Source organism: Mobula birostris, chromosome 30 (genome assembly GCF_030028105.1).
Source record: "Mobula birostris isolate sMobBir1 chromosome 30, sMobBir1.hap1, whole genome shotgun sequence".
Classification (NCBI taxonomy): domain Eukaryota; kingdom Metazoa; phylum Chordata; class Chondrichthyes; order Myliobatiformes; family Myliobatidae; genus Mobula; species Mobula birostris.
In genome coordinates this window covers 39,080,609-39,101,895 of record NC_092399.1, presented here as the reverse complement: position 1 = coordinate 39,101,895, position 21,287 = coordinate 39,080,609, and the positions used below count along the sequence as shown (strand labels likewise).

General features: G+C 41.2%; 1 protein-coding gene across 1 annotated transcript in view; it reads right to left on the bottom strand.

Annotated features, from left to right (window-relative positions):
* Positions 1-640: 640 nt before the first annotated feature.
* The window catches only part of LOC140190525 (adhesion G protein-coupled receptor B2-like), a 1,142,782-nt gene continuing 1,122,135 nt past the window's right edge, over positions 641-21,287 (bottom strand). The window contains exons 31-33 of the mRNA XM_072247176.1: positions 18,598-18,702; positions 7,732-7,785; positions 641-3,726 (exon numbers count right to left, since the gene is read on the bottom strand). Of these exons, the coding sequence (XP_072103277.1) occupies positions 3,562-3,726; positions 7,732-7,785; positions 18,598-18,702 (324 nt within the window). The 3' untranslated portion in view covers positions 641-3,561. The remainder of the gene's footprint in view (positions 3,727-7,731; positions 7,786-18,597; positions 18,703-21,287) is intronic.

Genomic DNA, 21,287 nt, shown 5'->3' with positions numbered 1-21,287 from the left:
AAGTAAAGTATGTATAATGAAAGAACTTTGATGCTTTCTTTTGTATATATTTCTGATTTGCATTCTGAGTGTGTTAATAAAGTATTCCACAATCTGTTCTAATATTTTCAAACCAATAATAACTTTTGTTGAAAAGAACAGACTTTCTAAATCAAAAAATGAAAGTAATAGCAAGTTACATGAGTCCAGCTCTTGTTAATGAGCTGAAACTTTTCAGTTTCATTGAGAAGCACCAGCGGACTGTCACTTAACCTCATTTTGGTCAAACTGACAAAACAAAGTTAGGATAATTAAAGGCTTGATCATTTATCTAATCTTCTTTTAAAGTAATTCAAGGTAAGACAGGATGAAATAATGTTGCTAGAGCAAAGCCTGAAGAAATGAGTTCTGAAGAAAAGCAGAGAGCTAAGTAGAGCCTTTTTCAGGAAATCTATTGGACTTTGTGAAAGATTACCAGCCCCATTCAGGCTTGTCAGCAGCCAAGGTTTGCTGCTCCATGAATCAAATTTGGAACAAAGTGGAGCCCTTTTAGATTTGACTCTCATGTAAACCAAGGGAGTGTGTTAAATAGTCAAAATTTATTTTAAGTAATTCCATTAATTAAACTTTATAGATAGCAATGCTATTACTGGTACGCCTTTCCAAAATTAACTCCTAATTAGATGTATAATTATACCAATCAGACAGGTGTTATGTTCTTTTCCACATGTGACATTGATATGAAGCGAACATTCTGGACACAGAGCAGGCCTCCCAAAGCCCTCCAGTAGTGTCTCCTTTAGTTACTGTCGTTTCTGCCCTTTCCTTCTCACAAGGTTGGTGCACCTGATTGGCCACTAACCTAAGGCAATTTTCCAAATTTCTGAGTCACAGCCTGTTGATTTTACAGTGACTCCATTAAGGTGTTGAAATCTCTATTCCAACACTATTTTCCCTCTGTGTAACCAGATGATTCCCAATTCTCTCAGTCCCGCTGCACTAACCAAGACCACAAGAATGGTGGGTGTTGTATACTTAGCGCTTAAAGTACCAAAGAAATCCACTGAACTTCCAAATTATCAGATTTTAAAATGTGGACATACAATTACCAAATAAACCGAGATTTTGAAACATTTGAGGTGGAAACTATCAGGCACTGAGTTCGAGATTGCATTTCACTTTAATACGTTTCAATATTCAGAGTATTCGTTGGTTCATTTTTCCAAGAATGTCAGCCTCCATCTGGAATAAAGTTTTTAAAAAATCATAAGTAGGAACTTCGAGATCACTGGAGGATTAAAAATGATTTTGTTCTAGAATAAATGGAGGAATATGGAAATGCTCATTGAGGAACTTAGTTTCAAGTTGGTTCATGTATATATCAAACATAAAAGGCCCTGTCTTCCCAATCCATGGCTCATATATGACCCCTGTCTCCTGGAACTGACCCTGAACTCCAACATTTTCTATCACTATTCCAGTTTCAATCTTTACGATCTCTGTCCTGGGCCCTTGGGTTAGAGGGGCTCTGCTTTCAGTCATTCAGCACCTTCCCCGAACCGATACTGGACATTGCCTCTGTGGGATGAGCATCACAGGAATCCATAGGGGCAGAAGCCTGAGGGAAAAAGGATACAGATTCCAGCTCTCTGTCCTACAGCGTGAGATTTGGACTGACTGAATTTAGTTACCACCAACTTGTCATGCAATTTAGTCAGACCACTGAGTAGCCAGCCATTCCTGGAGCAATAATGGAGGTCTGCTTGTGGAATCATGAGACAACAACTTCAAATCTACTAAAGACAGGTTGGGGGTGGTCTCAAGTCAGGAGAGCAACTGGAAAGACTCTACATGTACACATAATATGTGTGTGTGTGTGTGTGTGTGTGTGTGTGTGTGTGTGTGTGTGTGTGTGCGCGTGCGTGCGCGTGCTTGTAACAATAAAAAACAGACTTTATTTTCTTTGAACTCCAAAATCATAGCCTAACTTTCTCTGCCACAGGAAACAGTTGAGGCCAGTTCATTGGCTATATTTAAGAGGGAGTTGGATATGGCCCTTGTGGCTAAAGGGATCAGGGGGTATGGAGGGAAGGCTGGTACAGGGTTCTGAGTTGGATGATCAGCCATGATCATACAGAATGGCAGTGCAGGCTCGAAGGGCCGAATGGCCTACTCCTGCACCTATTTTCTATGTTTCTAACTTTTCTAGCATGATGCCCCAAAAGCAACAGAGAATTGACAGGTTTGGTCTTAAATTTTAAGAGTTTGCGCAGGAGGAATTCATAAAAAACAAGACATGGAATTTCTACACCACCCTTGACCAAGGACGCGAGATGTTGTCTTTTTGAAACGTTTGCCAGGTTTGAGAGAACAGCAAAGAACTGCAGATACAAATCTGAAGAACAGAAATACTCAGCAGGAAAGTGTTTGTGGGAAGAGAAATAATATCTGATCAATTGAGTATGTCCAGCATTTCCTCTTCATTCACCTTCACTGGGGGTCAATTTAACCCAAATGATCAGGTAAAGAACCCCAGGAATCGGGTATAATACTACTTTTATAGTTCTCTAATTAATCGTCCCCATTGTCTTCAATAGTGGAGTGTGAAATCAAGACCACACCCTACATGGTCAGCTTGGGGGAGATTTTATGACTGCCATACTTTGATTTTTGACCCCATTCACTGCTTGATGATTGGTTGTGGCAGACCAGGTTAATACTTCCTAAACAGATTTGTTATATTTTTTAACTACAATTTATGTCTCCAATGCAAACATAAGTGATATAAACATCTTCAAAACCTTCTGAGGTTAATGTTGAGAAAGTCAGTTCTCGCATGAAAGACCCACGTAAATATGAATCTGATTTCAAAAATGGCACCAGAGTGTGAATGACCGTTTTTGTACCTTCTGCTTGTGTCCACTGAGACTTCACTGAGGTTCACAGGATTATCTCACAGGTTCATTTTCTTGGAAGCTGGATGTAAGAATAATATTGCTGTCACAGATAGACACTGGGTACGGAGAGGAGATGGACCAAAAGCTGCCAGAAAGAGCAGCCATTGCAAAAATGCAGTCTGTAAGTCACAGCCTATAGAATAGAGGACAATTACTAGAAAGCTGCAACTTACAAATCAGGTATAAAAGTAGACAGAATTGTTTTATGATTGTCTTCCTCTACACAAAATAGGGAGACAAAAATGGTCAATCTCAAATAAAAATTAATTTAACTTCAGATTTTTTTGCCAACTAGACTCTTAGTGTTTGTGTCCTTTTTGTTTCCGTCTTGGTTTGTATAGAGACATCAAAAGCAACTGAATCTTGAGTCAGTAGACCTGGACATAGTTTCACAGACTCCAGTGTCTTGCATTCTCACCCACCTGTCACAGTGAGAACGTTGAAAATAGGAACAGAGGGCTGGAGAATCTCACTTTCCTGACTGATAGATGATGGCTGTTCACATCAATTCAAAGATATTCAGTAACTCAACATAAAATGAATCCTTCTCAGAGCATCAGTGTGAAAACAGATTTTCCAAGTCTGTTGTTGCCTTGAATCATTTTTTTTTACCTCTGAATCCACATTACACTTCAGTTTGAAAATCGCCTTCTGTATCCAGAGAGATAGCGGCAGATGTCTCCCAGTCTGGGGATTGCAGTTCTAAAGTTGCCTGGGTGTCTGAATGAAGTCTATCAGGTGGTGCGGTCTTGAAGTTGTCCCGAGATTGCTCCGCAGGGATAGTTTTCTCCTGTAGACAGAACATTTCTAACTTAGTCGCCATCGGTGCATTGACAATAATGTCACTAAAATGGAATGCTTGCGCACTGTTGACCTTTCTTTCATTGAAACTGACTGGAATGAGGAGAGCTTGTCCCCATTTTTAACATCAGGGTAATGAGCTGCATTCCATCACTTCTCAATCCTGTTCCACCTGAGGCTATATTGGGATGGAATTTTGATCCAGATGTTGGCCAGATTTTCTACCGTATCTTATCTTACACTTAATGACTAAATTGTTATTGTAATTGCTGGATCCTTTATTTATTGCAGAGGATGAATTAAATCATATAATTGAAAGGGAACTTAACAAGTTACAAAATAATTATATTTGACAGTGTTTAAAAATTGTTTTTAGAAAAATTAAAGGAATTAAATGTTAATTGGACAGATTAGGAGAATGGGCAAAGAAGTGGCAGATGGAAAACAGTGTAAGCAAGTGTTTGGTCATGCGCTTTGGCAGAAGGAATTAAGGTTTAGACTATTTTCTAAATCAGGAGAACATTTAGAAATCAGAGGTGCAAAGGGAGATGGCAATTCTAGTACAGGATTCCCTAAAGGTTAACTTGCGGACTGAGTCACTAAGGAGGGGAAATGCAATGTTAGCATTTATTTCGAGAGGACTAGAATATAAAAGCAAGGATGTAATGCTGAGGCTTTATAAGGTACTGGTGAGACTGCAAACATAGAAACATAGAAAACCTACAGCACAATACAGACCCTTCAGCCCACAATGCAGTGCTGAACATGTACTTACTTTAGAAATTACCTAGGCTTACCCATAGCCCTCTAATTTTCTAAGCTCCATGTACCCGCCCAGGAGTCTCTTCAAAGACCCTATTGTTATCCACCTCCACCACTATTGTCGGCAGCCCATTCCACACACTCACCACTCTCTGCATAAAAAATTTATCCCTGACATCCCCTCTGTACTGATATCCAAGCACCTTAAAACTGTGCCCTCTCGTGTTAGCCACTTCAGCCCTGGGAAAAAATCTCTGACTATTCACACGATCAATGCCTCTTATCATCTTATACACCTCTATCAGGTCACCTCTCATCCTCCGTTGCTCCAAGGAGAAAAGACCGAGTTCACTCAACCTGTTTTCATAAGGCATGCTCCCCCATCCAGGCAACATCCTTGTAAATCTCCTCCACACCCTTTCTATAGTTTCCACCTCCTTCCTGTAGTGAGGCGACCAGAACTGAGCACAGTTCTCCAAGTGGGGTCTGACCAGGGTCCTACATACATTACCTCTTGGCTCTTAAAGTCAACCCAAGGTTGATGAAGGCCAGTGTACCATACACCTTCTTAACCACAGAGTCAACCTGCGCAGCTGCTTTGAGTGTCCTATGGACTCAGACCCCAAGATCCCTCTGATCCTCCACACTGCCAAGAGTCTTACCATTAATACTATATTCTGCAATTATATTTGACCTACCAAAATGAACCACCTCACCTCCCCTATAGCCTTAGCAAACCTCCCCGCCAGGATATTGGTCGCCCTCGGATTCAAGTGCAGCCCATCCTTTTTGCACAGGTCACGCCTGCCCCATAAGAAATCCTAATGATCCAGAAATCTGAATCCCTGCCCCCTGCACACATTTATCCCTTAGACACACATTTATCCTCCACCTCATTCTATTCCTATACTCACTGTCGCGTAGCACAGGCAATTATCCCGAGATTACTACCTTTGAGATCCTGCTTCTCAGCTTCTTTTCTAGCTCCCTATAGTCTGTTTTCAGGACCTCCTCCTTTTTCCTGCCTATGTTGTTGGTACCAATATGTACCACGACCTCTGGCTGTTCATCTTCCCACTTCAGGATATTGTGGACACGATCAGAAACATCCTGGACCCTGGCACCTAGGAGGCAAACTACCATCTGTGTTTCTTTCCTGCATCTACAGAATCGCTTGTTTGACCCCTAACTATAGAGTCCCCTATCACTGCTGCCACTTGGACCATTGTGAACAATGTTAGGCTCCTTATCTAAGAAAGGAGAAGACCCAAAGGAGGTTCATGAGAATGATCCCAGGAAGGAAAGCTTTAATGTGTGAGAAGCGTTTGGTGGCTCTGGGCCTGTACTCGCTGGAGTTTAGAAGATTTCATTGAAACTTACTGAATATTGAAGGGCCTGTATAGAGTGGACATGGAGAGCATGATTCCTATAGTGGGAGTATCCAGTATCAGAGAGCACAGCTTCAGAATAGAAGAACATCCCTTCAGAACAGTGATGAGGAGAAATCTCTTTATCCAGAGGGTGTGAATCTGTGGACACAGATGGCTATGAAGACTAAGTCACTGGGATATTTAAAGTAGAGATTGATAGATTCTTGATTAGTAAGGATGCAAAGGTTACAGGGAGAATGGGGTTGAGAGGGAAAATAAATCAGCCATGATCGAATGGTGGAGTAGACTCAATGGGTTGAACTGCCTAATTCTGCTCCTATGCCTTATGGTCTTAATCAGTGTGTTGTCGCCAAGGGGTTGAAATATAACCCTTGTCACTTGCACTAAAGTTGGGTAGATGTGCTGTACATGACTGAGATCTGATTCTATTGACTACAATGGAATCAGACTTTGGAATGGCAGCACAAGACACACCTGCCTCTATTTCAAACAAGAGAAAATCTGCAAATGCTGGAAATCCGAGCAACGCACACAAAACGTTGGAGGAACTCAGCAGGCCAGGCAGCATCTATGGAAAAAAGCACACTTGACGTTTCAGGTCGAAACCCTTCAGCAGGACTAGAGACAAAAAGCTGAGGAATAGATTTGAAAGGTGGGGGGAGGAGACAGAGAAACACCAGGTGATGTGAAATTTTAAGGGTGAGGGCTGAAGCAAAGAGCTAGGAGGTTGATTGGTGAAAGAGGCAGAAGGCTGTGGAAGAAAGAAAAAGGGGGCAGGGAGGAGCACCAGAGGGAGGTAATGGGCAGGCGTGGAGATAACATGAGAGGGGGAGAAGGGGTTGGGATATGGTGGAGGCATTACTGGAAGTTTGAGAAATTGATGTTTATGCCATCAGGTTGGAGGCTGCCTGAACGGAATACAAGGTGTTGTTCCTCCAACCTAAGTGTGGCCTTATCCCAGCAGTGGAGGAGGCCATGGATGGACATATTGGAATGGGAATGGGAAGTGGAATTAAAATGGGTGGCCACTGGCCTGCTTGTTCTGGTGAACATCTACACATTTAGCACAAGTCAAGAAAAAGTTCTTCATTCGAGCTGCAAATCTTTGGAGGTATTGACTGTACTCAAATTTGAAGTCAATAGAGTTCTGAACACAGGTTGAAGCTCTGAACCAGCAGTCTTGAAGTCTGGCATGTTTTGAATCTGTATGTAGTACAGATCTGTACAAATGAATTAATTTGAACCAGAATCTAAAATTAATTGAGATCTGTACTAATTTGTAGCTAATTAACCAATCAGTACAACTTCTGCAATCTCAGCCAATAGCGTTTCTCACTTATATAACTCTGAGAATGTCTGTATTAGAAGATCAGAGGAAGATAATCAGAGAGAAATTTTGGTAGCCTGTGCTTTCTATGGTCTGGCATCGGTCAAGTCCCATGGTGCCAAACTGGAGAGTTTCAACCTGTTGTCTAGAATAGCTGTGAGGATAGTGCAGGGTAAAGGTTTTGAGGCAGTATACTAGCCATGATCTAGATGAGTAACTGAGGAGGGCACTTATATTTATTCTCTTCCATAGATGAGCAGAGTTCTTCCTGCATTGTGTGCTCATTACTTACAATTTCCAGCATCTGCAGAAACTCTTGTATTTATGATGTGCTGCCTGAAATGTTGACTGTTTATTCTCCTCCACAATTGCTGCCTTATCTGCTGGGTTCCACTATTTCTCAACTCCTCTTTCTTTCTCCATTTCTAGCTTCTATTCCCTTCTTGGGCAGAAAAACGTGCTGTCAAATTATCTGGTGCCCAAGTGGCCCAGACTGGGCACAGGTTCTACTTACAGCTGCCGTGCTCTTTTCAGCTCCTGCTGAAGAAATGCTCCATCGTTTCTCCCACTGTGAGATAAAACATAAAATATTAATCTCTATAATCACAATGAAGCCAAAATGACAGAAACAGAAAAGTACCACTTAAACATGCTTTATTTCTTTATTTTTTCCAGAAGAACTACACCGTAGATATTGAACTTCTGTGGACAAGCAAGCCCAGTGATGCCCATTCTTGTAGGCTCTGCAAAACAATGGTCAGGAGATGACAACATGGGGTATTTCTCCTCCCTGTCTCTAATTTGGATGGCTAATAGAACACTACCCATTTTCTCAATGTGACTGTGACATACTACAGAAAAATCAATTCTAATTGTGGAGATTTAGGACCATTTCCCAAAATAGAACAAGAAGCAATTGAACATTAGAGCTGGTTCATTTCAGCTGTAAATAAGAAAGTACTTCTTAATATAAACATCACAAGAAATATGGTTTCTCTAGCTGGGCTAGGAAATACTTTCATTAGGGCTAAGCCACGACCTAATAGCAAGAGAAGGAAAGCGATAGCCTCCTGAGGATACTGAAGACTATTTCAGCACCAGTGAATCCATCACAGGAGTAAGATTAAAGTGGATGTATGGCAGAGCTGCTTACTGAATTCTCATAGAGAGCAGTGCCAGTATCGACATTATTGTGCATTTCTTTGTTCTCATGTGGACATTATCTGCCTGATACTTAAGCTGTTGGCAATCATGCCATGAATATCAGATGAATTCACCTGCTGGATTCTTCTGTGTTATCTATACTTCTCAGATAAGTAGATGCCTTTGACACAATTCCTGAAACATTATATTATATATTGTATTTATACCTGCTGCTCTACTTATATAGTCATTAGAATGTGTATTGAAGTGCTAGTGCTCCTCCACATTTTGAAGATGAAATCCAATGGGGTAACTAGGGCACAATGTTAAGTAACAAAATCTTCAGCTGAAAATGTTGTGCTCTCCATTCAAAGTCTGGATTCAGATGCATGTCTCTGACTATCATTGCCCTGGTGTATTTGGGAGCTAAAACTGATGGAAATGGAATAATTAAGACCCATTCTCAAAAATAAACAACAAGAAAAAAAATTGTGAATGGAATAGTATCATTGCAGAACAATTAAATGCATACTAAAAATAGTCACTAACATTATCGGGTTACAAATGAGATAGCGTTTGGCAGTTAAAGCACTTTAAATTCTGTTCATAGAATATATACCAATGTTAAATGTGTATACCCAAAGATAAATAGTATTTCTGCTTTGAATTAAAGATAAAATACTACGAGATGATATTTATTTAATGTTTTATTTTCTTGTCAAAAATGACCTCTTTTTCTTCAAAGTGTAATTCACCCAATCACATATGTCAAGATCTTAAGTCTATCAGCAGCAAGAGTGTGGTCAGGGGAAGAGTGGGTGCCATCCCTTTACAGACCAGATCTGTGCATGTAGCCAGGGAACGTAGGCAAGTTCCTAAATTAATACTCCCTGTCTGTAATCACAAATAGGATGTAGAAGATAGCATGTTCAGGGAGAGGTATGTGGATAATCTGGAGCATGCCACTACTAAGAAGGAGGAGCTGTTACCTATCATTAAGCACAAAAGTACCAGAATACTGAACCAAAGTTAATGTTTTCCCTTTATTTAAGAAAGGCAAGAGGAATAAGCCAGCGAACTATAGGCTAGTGAGTAGCAGGGAAATTATTGAAGAAGGGATAGGATTTATGCACATAAGGGCAGAGACTGATCAGGGATCAACAGTATGCCTTTGCATGGAGAAAATTCTGTGCCACCAAGAAGACTGATGAAGAAGGGGAGGTAGACAAGGTCCAGTAAGGCATTTGACAAGGTCCCACATGGAAGGCTGATCTAAAAGATTAAGGTATTTGTGATCTAAGGTGAGCTGGCTAATTAGAATCAAAATGGGCTTGGGGATAGGAGGTGGAGGGTGGAAGTGTACTTTTTTAATTGGAAGTCAGTGTCCAGTACTGCGTCACAGGGGCCGGAGTTCTAAACAGTGATATTTGTCACATACACTCAGTTGCCACTTTATTAGGTACACCTGTTCACCTGCTTGTTAATGCAAATATCTAATCAGACAATTATTAGGCAGCAACTCAATACCTAAAAGCATACAGACATGGTCAAGAGGTTCAATGTAACATGACTGTAATGTGTCCGTCTTATTGGATGCGGTCGACTTAGGTGTGTTCTGCAGTTGAGCATCCAGTATCTGGTCCAGCTGATGTCTTCATGTCTGATCTTCCAATATCTACTATGTACATCAGCAGTCCATTTCTTGTACCTATCCTTCTGGGTGTCCACTTGTCTTCTCGGTAATCCCGTGCTAGGACTCCTTGCTGCTTCACTTGGCAACTGGCTGAACTGTTTATTCTGTACTTCCCTGCGTAGGTCTGGTTTCAGAAGGTCTCAGATTCCTGCTCCTGAACAGCATTGCAGGTGCTTGATTTGTCATCACATGAACAGAGTTCTGATACGCATAAAGGAAGTTGTCCACCCTGTGCTGTATAGAAATGTCCTCCTTGTCTATTGCTTTAATGAAATTCTTGAAGGTTTGGATAAACCTTTCAGCTAACCTATTCATTGCTGGAGGTGAGGAGCTGACTTGAAATGTCTGACGCCATTTTTCTCATTGAATATTCAGAATTCTTCTGACGTGTATTGTGGTCTGTTGTCACCCACAATTTGTTTTGGTAAGCAGTTTCTGGCAAAGATCATCCTCAGGACAGAGACAGTCTTTGCTGAGGTGGTTGGTTTCATTGGTATTAACCTCCGGCCACTTCGAATGAGCATCCACAGCAATCAGGAGCGTAGAGTCCATGAATAGCCCAGACAGCTACTCCCATTTTGAACTTTGTGGCATCCTGAACAGCTTTTGGTCAAGTCTTCAATCTGTTTACTTATTCCCGGCCACCACACATAGCTTTTCATCTTGACTGTAGCCAGGTATCCTTCATGCAGAGTTTTTAACACTCTGGTGTGCAATTTAGAGGGAATCACAACAGTATCCTTTGACATACTGACAGTTGATCTCATCTTGCTGAGAACTCTGGAAACTTAAGATTACCAGGAGCTCACCTTCTTTGCATGGTGATTTCATAGACGTTTGACAATGTTCTAGTTTCCCTTTGTATTTCAGAATTTGTTACTGACAACTGGTTCACCAGTGCAGTGTGGAACTCTTCTGCACGGTCACAATATGAAGCCTTTACTTCTTTAGTTACCAATAGTGGAAGACATGACAAGCCATCAGCGTTGCTGCATTGTTTGACACCCTGGAATTCTATGCCATAAGAATGTCCTCCTAGGAATGGCATCCAACATTGTAACGAGGTAGCAGTCATCACTGGAATTCCCTTCCTGGGATTGAAGGTGGACACAAGGGGCTGGTGGTCTGAAACTAGCATAAAATTTCGTCCGTAAAGGTCGTGGTGAAACTTCTTTATTCCCCACACTAGACTAAGGGCTCTTGGTTGATCTGTGCATAGTTGTGTTCTGTGCTCATTAGTGATCTTGAAGCAAATGCAATCGGATGTTGAGATCCATCTTTTATAATATGTGATAAAACAACAATGCCTTCAGGAGTAACACACATCAAAGTTGCTGGTGAACGCAGCAGGCCAGGCAGCATCTCTAGGAAGAGGTACAGTCAACGTTTTGGGCCAAGACCCTTCGTCAGGACTAACTGAAAGAACAGCTAGTAACCTGATGGCATGAATACTGACTTCTCAAACTTCCGCTAATGCCCCACCTCCCCCTTGTATTCCATCCATTACTTATTTATATACCCATATTCTTTTTCTCTCTCTCCTTTTTCTCCCTCTGTCCCTCTCACTATACCCCTTGCCCATCCTCTGGGTCCCCCCCCACTTTCAAATCTCTTACTAGCTCTTCTTTCAGTTAGTCCTGACGAAGGGTCTCGGCCCGAAACGTTGACTGTACCTCTTCCTAGAGATGCTGCCTGGCCTGCTGCGTTCACCAGCAACTTTTATGTGTGTTGCTTGAAATTCCAGCATCTGCAGATTTCCTTGTGTTTGCCTTAGGGAGTGGCGTCTTATGGGCAGGGATGGGTCATAATGGGTGAGCAGTTCATTGAATGTGATTTGTCTTTTTGTTTCCTTGAATGCTTTATCAAATATTCCTGACCATTCCCACTTTGTTCCTGTCTGTAACAATGTGTTCAATGGATGCAGCACTGCAGCAATGCTCGGGAGAAGCCAAGTAAGACCCAAGTATGACCTGAGTTGTGACACATTTCTGGTTTGGGTGCCAGTATCGCTGCTTCAATCTTCTCTTGTGACTTATGTCAGCCATGCCTGTCAATGACATGCCCACGATGAGATTTCACTTGTAGAATGCAATTCCTCTCTCTTTGTGCACAGATCTTATTCTCTCAGCCTGTAAACACCTTACCAAGGTTCTGGAGGTGCTCTTCTCCATTCTTGCCAGTCACGGTGAAGTTATCAAGGTAACACTGTGTTCCTGGGATATCTTGGAGCACTTAGTCCATTGCTCTTTGCCAAACTGCTGGGGCTGATGCGATGTGAAAGACAAGATGATTTATACTGGAACAGTCCCTTGTCAGTGTTATTGTGTGGAACTTCCTGCTTGGCTGCTCAATCTCCATTTGCAGATAGGCTTGTGACAAGTCAATCTTTGAAAACCTCTCCCAGCCTGCCAATGATGCAAAAATGTCTTCTATTCGGGGCAGGGGATACTGCACAGTATGCAGCACAGGGTTGATGTGGCCTTCTCTTGATCAGCGGGACAATGGGCATGGCCCAATCACTCCATGCAACTTTGGGGAGAATTCCAAACACCTCTAGACTCTGTAGTTCAGCATCCGCTTCAGGACATAGTGCATAAGGCACTGGACTCGCTTTATGGAATCGTAGTGTTGCTGTTCCACCCAGTTCAATTCTGGCCTTCATGCCTTTGAGTTTACCAATCCTTTTCTCAAACACCTTCTCATTAGCATTAAACACTGTGACAGTCTCTGGTTAGAGCTACCGCTTGGGCTGCCATTGCCTGATGAAGGCACATTGAGAGCCTTGATTGAGTGCCAGCCTAGTTGGATTTTTCTCAACAATTCACATCCGAAAGGTGCTGGCCCTCCACTTTTCAACACATAAAGCTCTAATTGTTGTGCTTGTCCTTCATACATCACATTTATTTTCAGTTTGCCTTTGGGAGACACTTTTTTGCCTCTGTAGTTGTTTAGCATCATTGAGGTCTTCTCAAATGGCATCTCAGAAAACAGGCTCCATTTTCAGTTTAAACCAGACACTTCTATTGTGATCCATATCATATTGCGATCTGCTTCAGTAATACTATGCAGTTCTAGGTACGACTGTTCATCTTTGTCAGACCCTATGTTGTCTGATTCTGTTTTACATTTGATAACTTTGTGTATTTGCTTAGTTTTGTGTTTGAGATTTTTCAGTCAGTTGTGCTTTTTGTCCGCCTTGCATACTCTCTCTATGTGACCTTGTCTGTGACACTTCCTGCAGACTTTTTCTTTCAACCAACAGTCATTTGCATCTTGAGAGGATTTGCCACATCAATAACATTTTTGGCTTTTTGCATCATTCAGGGACATTTTGTGCATTCACGTTCTAACCTCCTTTTCCGTAGTTCTGCTGCATCATTTGCTAGCAGTCTCTTAACGATATTGCAATGTCAATGCCCGTTCTAAAGTTAGGTCTCTTTCTGACAGTAGCCTCATTTGAATGCTTTGACTATGCATGCCACATACAAGCCTGTCCCTTAAAGCATCAGAAAGTCAATCTCTAAAGTCACAGCAATGGGAAAGTTTGTGCACTTCTGCAAGGTATTCAGAAAGGCTTTCATCTTTTAACTGGTTGCTTTTGTAAATTCTAAATCTCTCAGCTATTTCCAGTGGTTTAGGGTGCAAGTGATTTTGTAAATCGTGATAATTTTGTTGATTGTCTTGCTTGCTGGTTTTTCAGAGGTTACTAGATTCTGTAAGAGACTGTACATTCTTGCACCCACTAAACTACGAAGTGCAGGGGCTTTCTTTTGCTCCTCTGCACTGTTCGCATTACAATATAGTTCAACCCTCTCGATATTCGACTCCCAGCCTTCATTAACACCCTCAAATTCATCAGATTTCCTGACTGTAGCCATCAATACCTTATTTTCACTTTAAATTCAGCGCGTCTTTCATTGTTACTAGGCACTGTACTCACACCATTGTTAACATTCGTGATGGCCGCCTCTGTTCTGTTTAATGCTTGCTGTTTCATCCCATAATCGTGCCATAATTGCTTGTGCAGTTCCTGATATTTTCTGACACTCATGTTCGTACTTGTCACCAATTTGTTGTGTCTGTGCACAACTACATATTGATTAAATAAAAGCACGCACGAGGGAGATGGCTTTAACTGGTGTATTCACATTGCAACAAGAAAGAACAGACAACATCATATGCGCAGACAGCAGATCAATACCTTGTGCTAAGGGGGGGAGGGGTCATTGCTTCAAAAGAAATAGATCCATATATTACAGTGAAGGAAGCCAAATAGAATTCTCATTAGCACAGAATATAAAAAGTTGTTGTGCTATGTTAAGCCACACTTGGAGTACCATGTACAGTTCTGATCGCCACACCAAAGGAAGGACGTGATGGGACAGGAGAAAATGCAGAGGATATTCACCACCACATTGCCCGAATTTGAATAGCTTTGTGATGGGGAGGGTCTGTCTACTCTAGAGTGAAGGAGGCTGAGGGGTATCTGATAGAGTTGAATAAAATTATAAGACACCCATGGTAGGGGGATAAAGAGCAGAAGGACATAGGAGGAAAGCGTTTTAAAGGGAATTTGAGGGATTTTCTATTATACACAAAATGGTTTACATCTGGAATTCGCTGCCAGAGAAACTGGTGGAGTCAAGAATAATTACAGCTATGACACATTCAAACACTTGAATAGGCAAGGTATAGAAGGACATAGAACTATAATGGCAAATGGAATCAGTGCAGAAGGGAAAAGGTTAGTATAAACATGGTGGGCTGAAAGGCCCATTCCTATGCTGTATATCTCAATGGATCTCTATGTCTAAAATCAAATGTCATGCAATATATAAGGACAAAATAAATCAGTAATTTCCAAAATATATATAAGAAAATGAGTTTGTGTAGATTTAAAGCCAAACAGTCTAGCTGTTACTATATCAATATTGCATGAGGTACATGATAATTTGAACTGAAAATCAGAGCCCTGCCTCTACCTTTATGAATGTGATTGAAGAAGCTGCGGATGTTCTAGCCCAGCGATATTTTCTGTCCTAAGAACCATGTTTGAAACAAATGCGACAGATACATTGGACAAGGCCTGAACTATATATGTTGGATAGAGAGCGATACTGGACAGGAATGTTGATGGTCAGGGAATGCATGCTTTAGAAAATATTGTACAACATTAGACTGATTAGCCAGTTATTATATGAAAAAGAAACACATCGTCTTCACAATCCCAGAAATGCCATCATAAACCACTGATTCTGTGTATAGTTTTTCTGTTCTGTATTAAGATGAGTTTTGAGGAGCATATGTCATATTCAGTGCAGTTAATTTACTTATAATAAATGAGATGGAGGTTATTTAACCCCTGAAATTTATTCCCAGTTCCCAGCAGAGCAATTCCATCAGTCCAACAATCTCTCCTCTTTTCATATGGCCCTGCAATTTATTCTTGCTTACATACTCATCAATTTTCTATCTGTTACTAAACTAAAAGGGTTCACAGCAGGGAATCATCATCATTTAGGCTTGATACAGATTTTAGTTTTGATATTTACACTTGACAGAATTTCTCTCTCAGTTCAGATAATGCATCTTATTCAAATTACTTGTGGCAAAAGCCCAGGCACTGGGGAATAAAGGATTACTGCTATATGTTGAACTACTAATCTTGAGTATCATGTTGTGTCTAATTCAGTACAGCATTTCTCTGCTGACAGAACTAAACTAAGGAAAAAGATGCACATCTACACGGGTTTTTGTGCACCTATTTCTGTCTTCTGCTCTAAACCAAAACAAAGCTGGCAGTGTTGTGGGAGACCTCTCATGTTTTGCCAATGTGGTGAACCACCAGGAAATGAATGAATGAAAGGAACAAAGAACCCATTCAGCAGGAACATTATGTGTGGCTTACTACATTCACACTAAGCTTCAAAAAGATATTTGCTTTAATTTTCAAAATGTACTCTCTTTTGCTGCTAGATTCCCTTGCATGTTTGTGGTATTGTCTACTTTCCTCATGAAACACACAACATAATAAAATCGTAAACAGGAGAGATTCTGAAAATCCGAAGCAACTCACATGAAATGCTACAGAACTCAACAGGTCAGGCAGCTGAACAAACAGTCAATGATTTGGGCTGAGACCCTTCTTCAGGACTAGAAAGGAAAGGCAAAGGAATGCCAAAATTAAAAGTTGAGGGGAGGGGAAGGAGGCTAGCTAGTAGCTGATAGGCGAAGCCAGGTGAAGGGGAAAGGTAAAGGGCTGGAGAAGAAGGAATTTGATAGAAGAGGAGAGTGGATCATTGAAGAAAGGAAATGAGGAGGGGACCCAGGGGAAAGTAATAGGCAGGTGAGAAGAGGTAAAAGGTCAGTGAGGAATAGAAAAAGAGGGAGCAGGAGGGAAGCATCTTTTACTGGAAGGTTGGAGGCTACCTAGATGGAATATAAGGTGTTGCTCCTCCACCCTAAGGGTGGCCTCACTTGGCACAAGAGGAGGCCACGGGCTTACATATTAGAATGGGGATGGGAATGGGAATAAAAAGTTTGGTCACCAGGAAGTTTTGCTTTTCACAGACGGTGTGGAGGTGCTCGACAAAGCAGTCCGCCAATGTATGACAGGTCTCACCAATGTAAAGGAAGCTGCATTGGGAACACCGAACAGAATAGACGACCCCAGCAGATTCACTGGGGAAGTGTTGCCTCACCTGGAAGGGATGTTTGGGGCTCTGAATGGAGGTGAATGGGCAGGTGCTGCAGCTGGGCTGCTTGCAGGGATACATGCCAGAAGAGAGATTAATGGGGAGGGATGAATGGATTAGGGAATTGCAGAGGGAGCAATCCATACTGAAAGCGGAGGTGGGCGGTTGTGATAAAGATATGTTTAGTGGTAGGGTCCCTTTGGAGATGGCAGAAGTTGTAGTGGATGATGTGTTGGATGCGGAGGCTGATGGGGTGGTAGGCAATGACAAGATGAACTCTATCACTGTTAAGATAGCGGGAAGACTGGGTGAGTGCAGATGGTGGTAAAATGGAGGAGATGCAGATAAAGGCAGCATCAATAATGGAGGAAGGGAAACCCTATTCTTTGAAGAAGGAAGACATCTCTGATGTTCTAGAAAGGAAAGCCACATCCTGAGAACAGGAAGTGTATAGGGACTGAACATCCGTGGTGAATATGAGGCAGTCAGGGCCTGGAATTGAAAGTTAGTGAGGAGATCAAGAGCATGCGGATGTAGGTGGGAATGAAGGGGATTAGAATGGAATCAAAATATGAGGACATGAGTTCAGTGTGGCAGTCAGGTTTGTCGACCTTGGCTAGGAGGTAGAAGTGAGCAGTGCGGGGGTTAGGGAACTATGAGTTTGGTGGCAATGGACAGGTGTTCTCCAGAGTTGATGAGGTCAGTGATGGTGTTGGAGACAGTTTTCTGATGGTCTGGAGTGGGTTCTCATCAAGAGGTTGGTGTGAGGAGATATCTGAGAGTTGATGCCTGGCCTCAGCAAGGTAGAGATCACTGTGCCACACTACAAGAGCACCCATTTGTCTAAGGGTTGATGGTAAGGTTGGAATTGGTGTGGCGAGAGTGGAAGGCACATTAAAATTATATGTTTAGCTTCCCAGGTGTAAAGTTATTGAACAGGAGTGTTGGAAAATGTAGAAGAAATTTTGTCCAGCTATTTCTCTCAGTTACTTCAATCGTATATTCTCTAGAGCTTTGGATGTGATTTAGGACTTCCTGTGGATTACTTAAGTTTGTGAAGAGAGAGGGCTTTGAATGTATCCGTGAGCGTGTTGGGTTGATTACTCTGTGGGCTCCTTCAATCAATCAGGAACTAATCAGTGCAGAAGTGAAAGAGGCAGAGACAAAGGCATTTAATTATTTCCACTTTTGAGGCCAACCATCAATATCAATCTATTTCTTTGCACTATTTATTCATAATGATAGGTTAAGTAAAGAGGGACATATTAATTGCAAATTTCATGTGATAAGCCAGGAATGATCAGATCAGAGCACAGTAATATAATATAGTCCCAGTGTTAATATTATATATTTGTCCATTTTATTTATAACTTACAATGTAGGGGTAATTAGTGCAACCTACAACATTTTATGAAATATAAAGTCAATTAAATCATAGCTCTTTTTTGAATCATCAATTAAGATGCAAGGATTCATGGGCAGCTTTAATCCCAATAGTGAGTTTATAAAGGCAGAATCCATTTTATTTGTGAAGAAATCATTTTAAACGAAAAGGTGGTAGGAAATATGATGTAAAATTTCTTAGGCCTTATATATTTTAATTCCTGCTTACAAAAAGCTCAAATATTATTTAATATTATACCTTGAAGTATTTGATGATGGACAGTGAATCCTTATGTACACAGTTGAGTTAGCCGTCTGTACAGTTTGGTAAAGAAATGTCATGACTAAGTTTTTACGGAAATCACGAAGATTGTTGGCATCATTTATTAAAATACTGCACAATGAAATATAATACAAATCTTTAGGACAGGTTCAGTAATGATCATTATAAATGATTCACCTTCACCTTCAATCCTGAGAGTTCGGGTTCTCGGCACCTGTCCAAAGTGTGGAACTTCTGGTTTAGTTCATTATAGAGTTCTGAGTGGCGTTTCCTTGTGTGCATGACTTTCTGTGAACCAGAATGTTAAAAACAAGTGAAAACATTAATTTTAGTGGGAATCCTGTCGTTACCTTCTAAAAAAAAGTACAAAATAACTATTTATTTGACTGAACTAAAGAATTCATCGTTGAACTTCACAACAGAACATTTTACAATCTATACTCTTATGCAACTGCAAAGCTTCATTCCACTTATTGAATACTCCTGTGCAGTGTAGCTCCATGATTAAGGGACACGTAGAGACAGGTTACTCAGTTCACGGCTCAGATTGTTGTTTGAAGAGTCAGTCAGGGACCTGGCATGAGCTGTTCTATCTGTATTTGTGTAAGCTTAGCCAGAGGACATGAGGCATTAAGTTGAGTAATGACTGGTATTTGAGGCCACAGGTAAGACTTGGAGCCCTCTGAATTTGAGCTCTCAATGACTCGGTCCTTTTCTAGTATATTTCTTCTTTTGGGCTCGTTAAAAGCATTGTGCTGATTAGCAGCTGAACAGCGGGGAACTTGAAAGGTTAATGCTAAAGAAATGTCATTGCCCTTAAGGCTGGCACAGATTTAATTAACAGGCATGGTTCTGAGAGACTGAACAGTTTATATGAGAAAATATCCTTGTATTTCTCAGCATTACCATTCTGCTCATGCATGATTCAGTCTCTTCAGTCCTCTCTGCAATCATGAGCAGTATGTTTGGATGGCCTGAAAATCCTCAATTTCTTTTGTCTTCACTGTTGGCCCAGGAATAAAGTGTCTGTTCAGAATGTGCAATGTGCACTTTTTACAGCTATTTTACAATCATCAGCCCTTGCTTACTGGTGAAGTGTGAGTTAGCAACTGAAAACCCAACCCATTAGAATCAGCAGGCTCATTATAGAGTGTGTGTCTTCACTGGTGACAGGAGTCCTAAAATGCTGGACCCTCAGAAGGCATCAGCAGTTTTGAGATTCCATTTCCTCTGTAATGCTTGAAAGTCTTGGTAAAGACAAAAGACAGGAATGACTTCTGTAAAAGCAAATGTTTGCAAGTATGAAGATGACATTATTAACTAGCAATTGAGATCAAGTCAAAGTAATAAGGACTTTGCAATACATTGAGTCAACTGATAGCTGACAGCTTTCCATTTTCAACAGCCAGTGATACCAAAATTAAGTGACCTCCAGCATCTGCTCTTCCAGCAGTATAGTTCTGCGGAGGTCCATCTCCAATTCCCTCCTTTGCTGTCACGTGCTGTGCTTGTTGTGAATTCAATGAATGAGGTAACAGATTGCAATGGCAGGGTACTTGGTGATGGTGTCACAGGCAGAGGAATGGAATTGTACAAGAATGTGAATGTCCATTGGTAGGAGGGCAGAATATGGAACACTTTGGCTCACAGTGTTATGTTGACTCTTTAACCAACCCACTAATCACTGACGTTCAGGCAGAATATACTCTGTCAACCACCAGACTCTGGTTTCAGTGGGTAAGTCAAGTCTGAATCCATGCAGCCAAGTTTCCCTGGATCCCATGCCTCTTGAGTCTACCATAGGGAACCTTGTCAAATGGTTTATTAAAATCCATATGCACCACATCCGCTGCTCTGCTTTCATCAAAATCTTTTGTCACTCTCTCAAAGAAGGAAAGCTATCAATATCTTTCCTACCTTCAGGAAAGGTATCAATATAATTGAAAGAATGCAGAGAAAATTTGCAAAGATGTGCTGGTACCTGAAGTCCTGAGGTACAGGGAAAGATTGAATAGGAGTGTAGGAGAGTGGAAGGACATTTGATAGAGGGATACAAAATTGAGGGGGAGGGATACATAGTCTAAATGCAAGCAGTCTTTTTCCACTGAGGGTGGGGGAGACTAGAACTAGAGGTTATGGGTTAAGGGTGAAAGGAGAGATGTTCAAGGGGAACACGAGAGGGAATGTCTTTGTGGTGAGAGTGTGGTAGATTCAGGTTTGATTTCAACATTTCAAAGAAATTTAGATAGGTACATGGATGAGAAGGGTATGGAGAGCTATGGTTCAGGTGTAGGTCAGTAGCACTAGGTAGCATAATAGTTCAGCACAGTCTCGATGGGTCGAATGGCCTGTTTCTGTGCTGTAGTGTTTTATGACTATGACTCTATAACTCGATTTTCTTGGTGAGGCATGTATGACTTGTCCTTCAATCAGCTACGTTGACCAACCCTAATCAGTCTATGCTTCTCCAAATGCTCATAAATCTTTCCCTAAGTATCCTCCCCAGTAGTGTGCCCACCACTGACATAAGACTTACTGGTCTGTAATTCCCAGGGTTATTTCTATTCTCTTTCTTGAACAAAAAAATAGCATAGATGAAGATATGAGAAAATAAACTGACAAAGAAGATCAGTTGTACATAATGTGCAATGTAACAGAGAAACTTAACAAGGTGACTCCACTCACTCTGCGTGCCTTCTTAGGTTAAATAAAAGATTTCCTTTTGTGATCCCAGATCTTCTAAATGAAGTCCTGACACCCATTCCTTGAATCAGCATCTGTTTTTGTCCTTCCAACCTTCTCCAGTCCATCACTGGCTTCATCAGCATTTCAAAGAAAACAAGATCAAATATGGGAATTCTTTGATTGTCCCA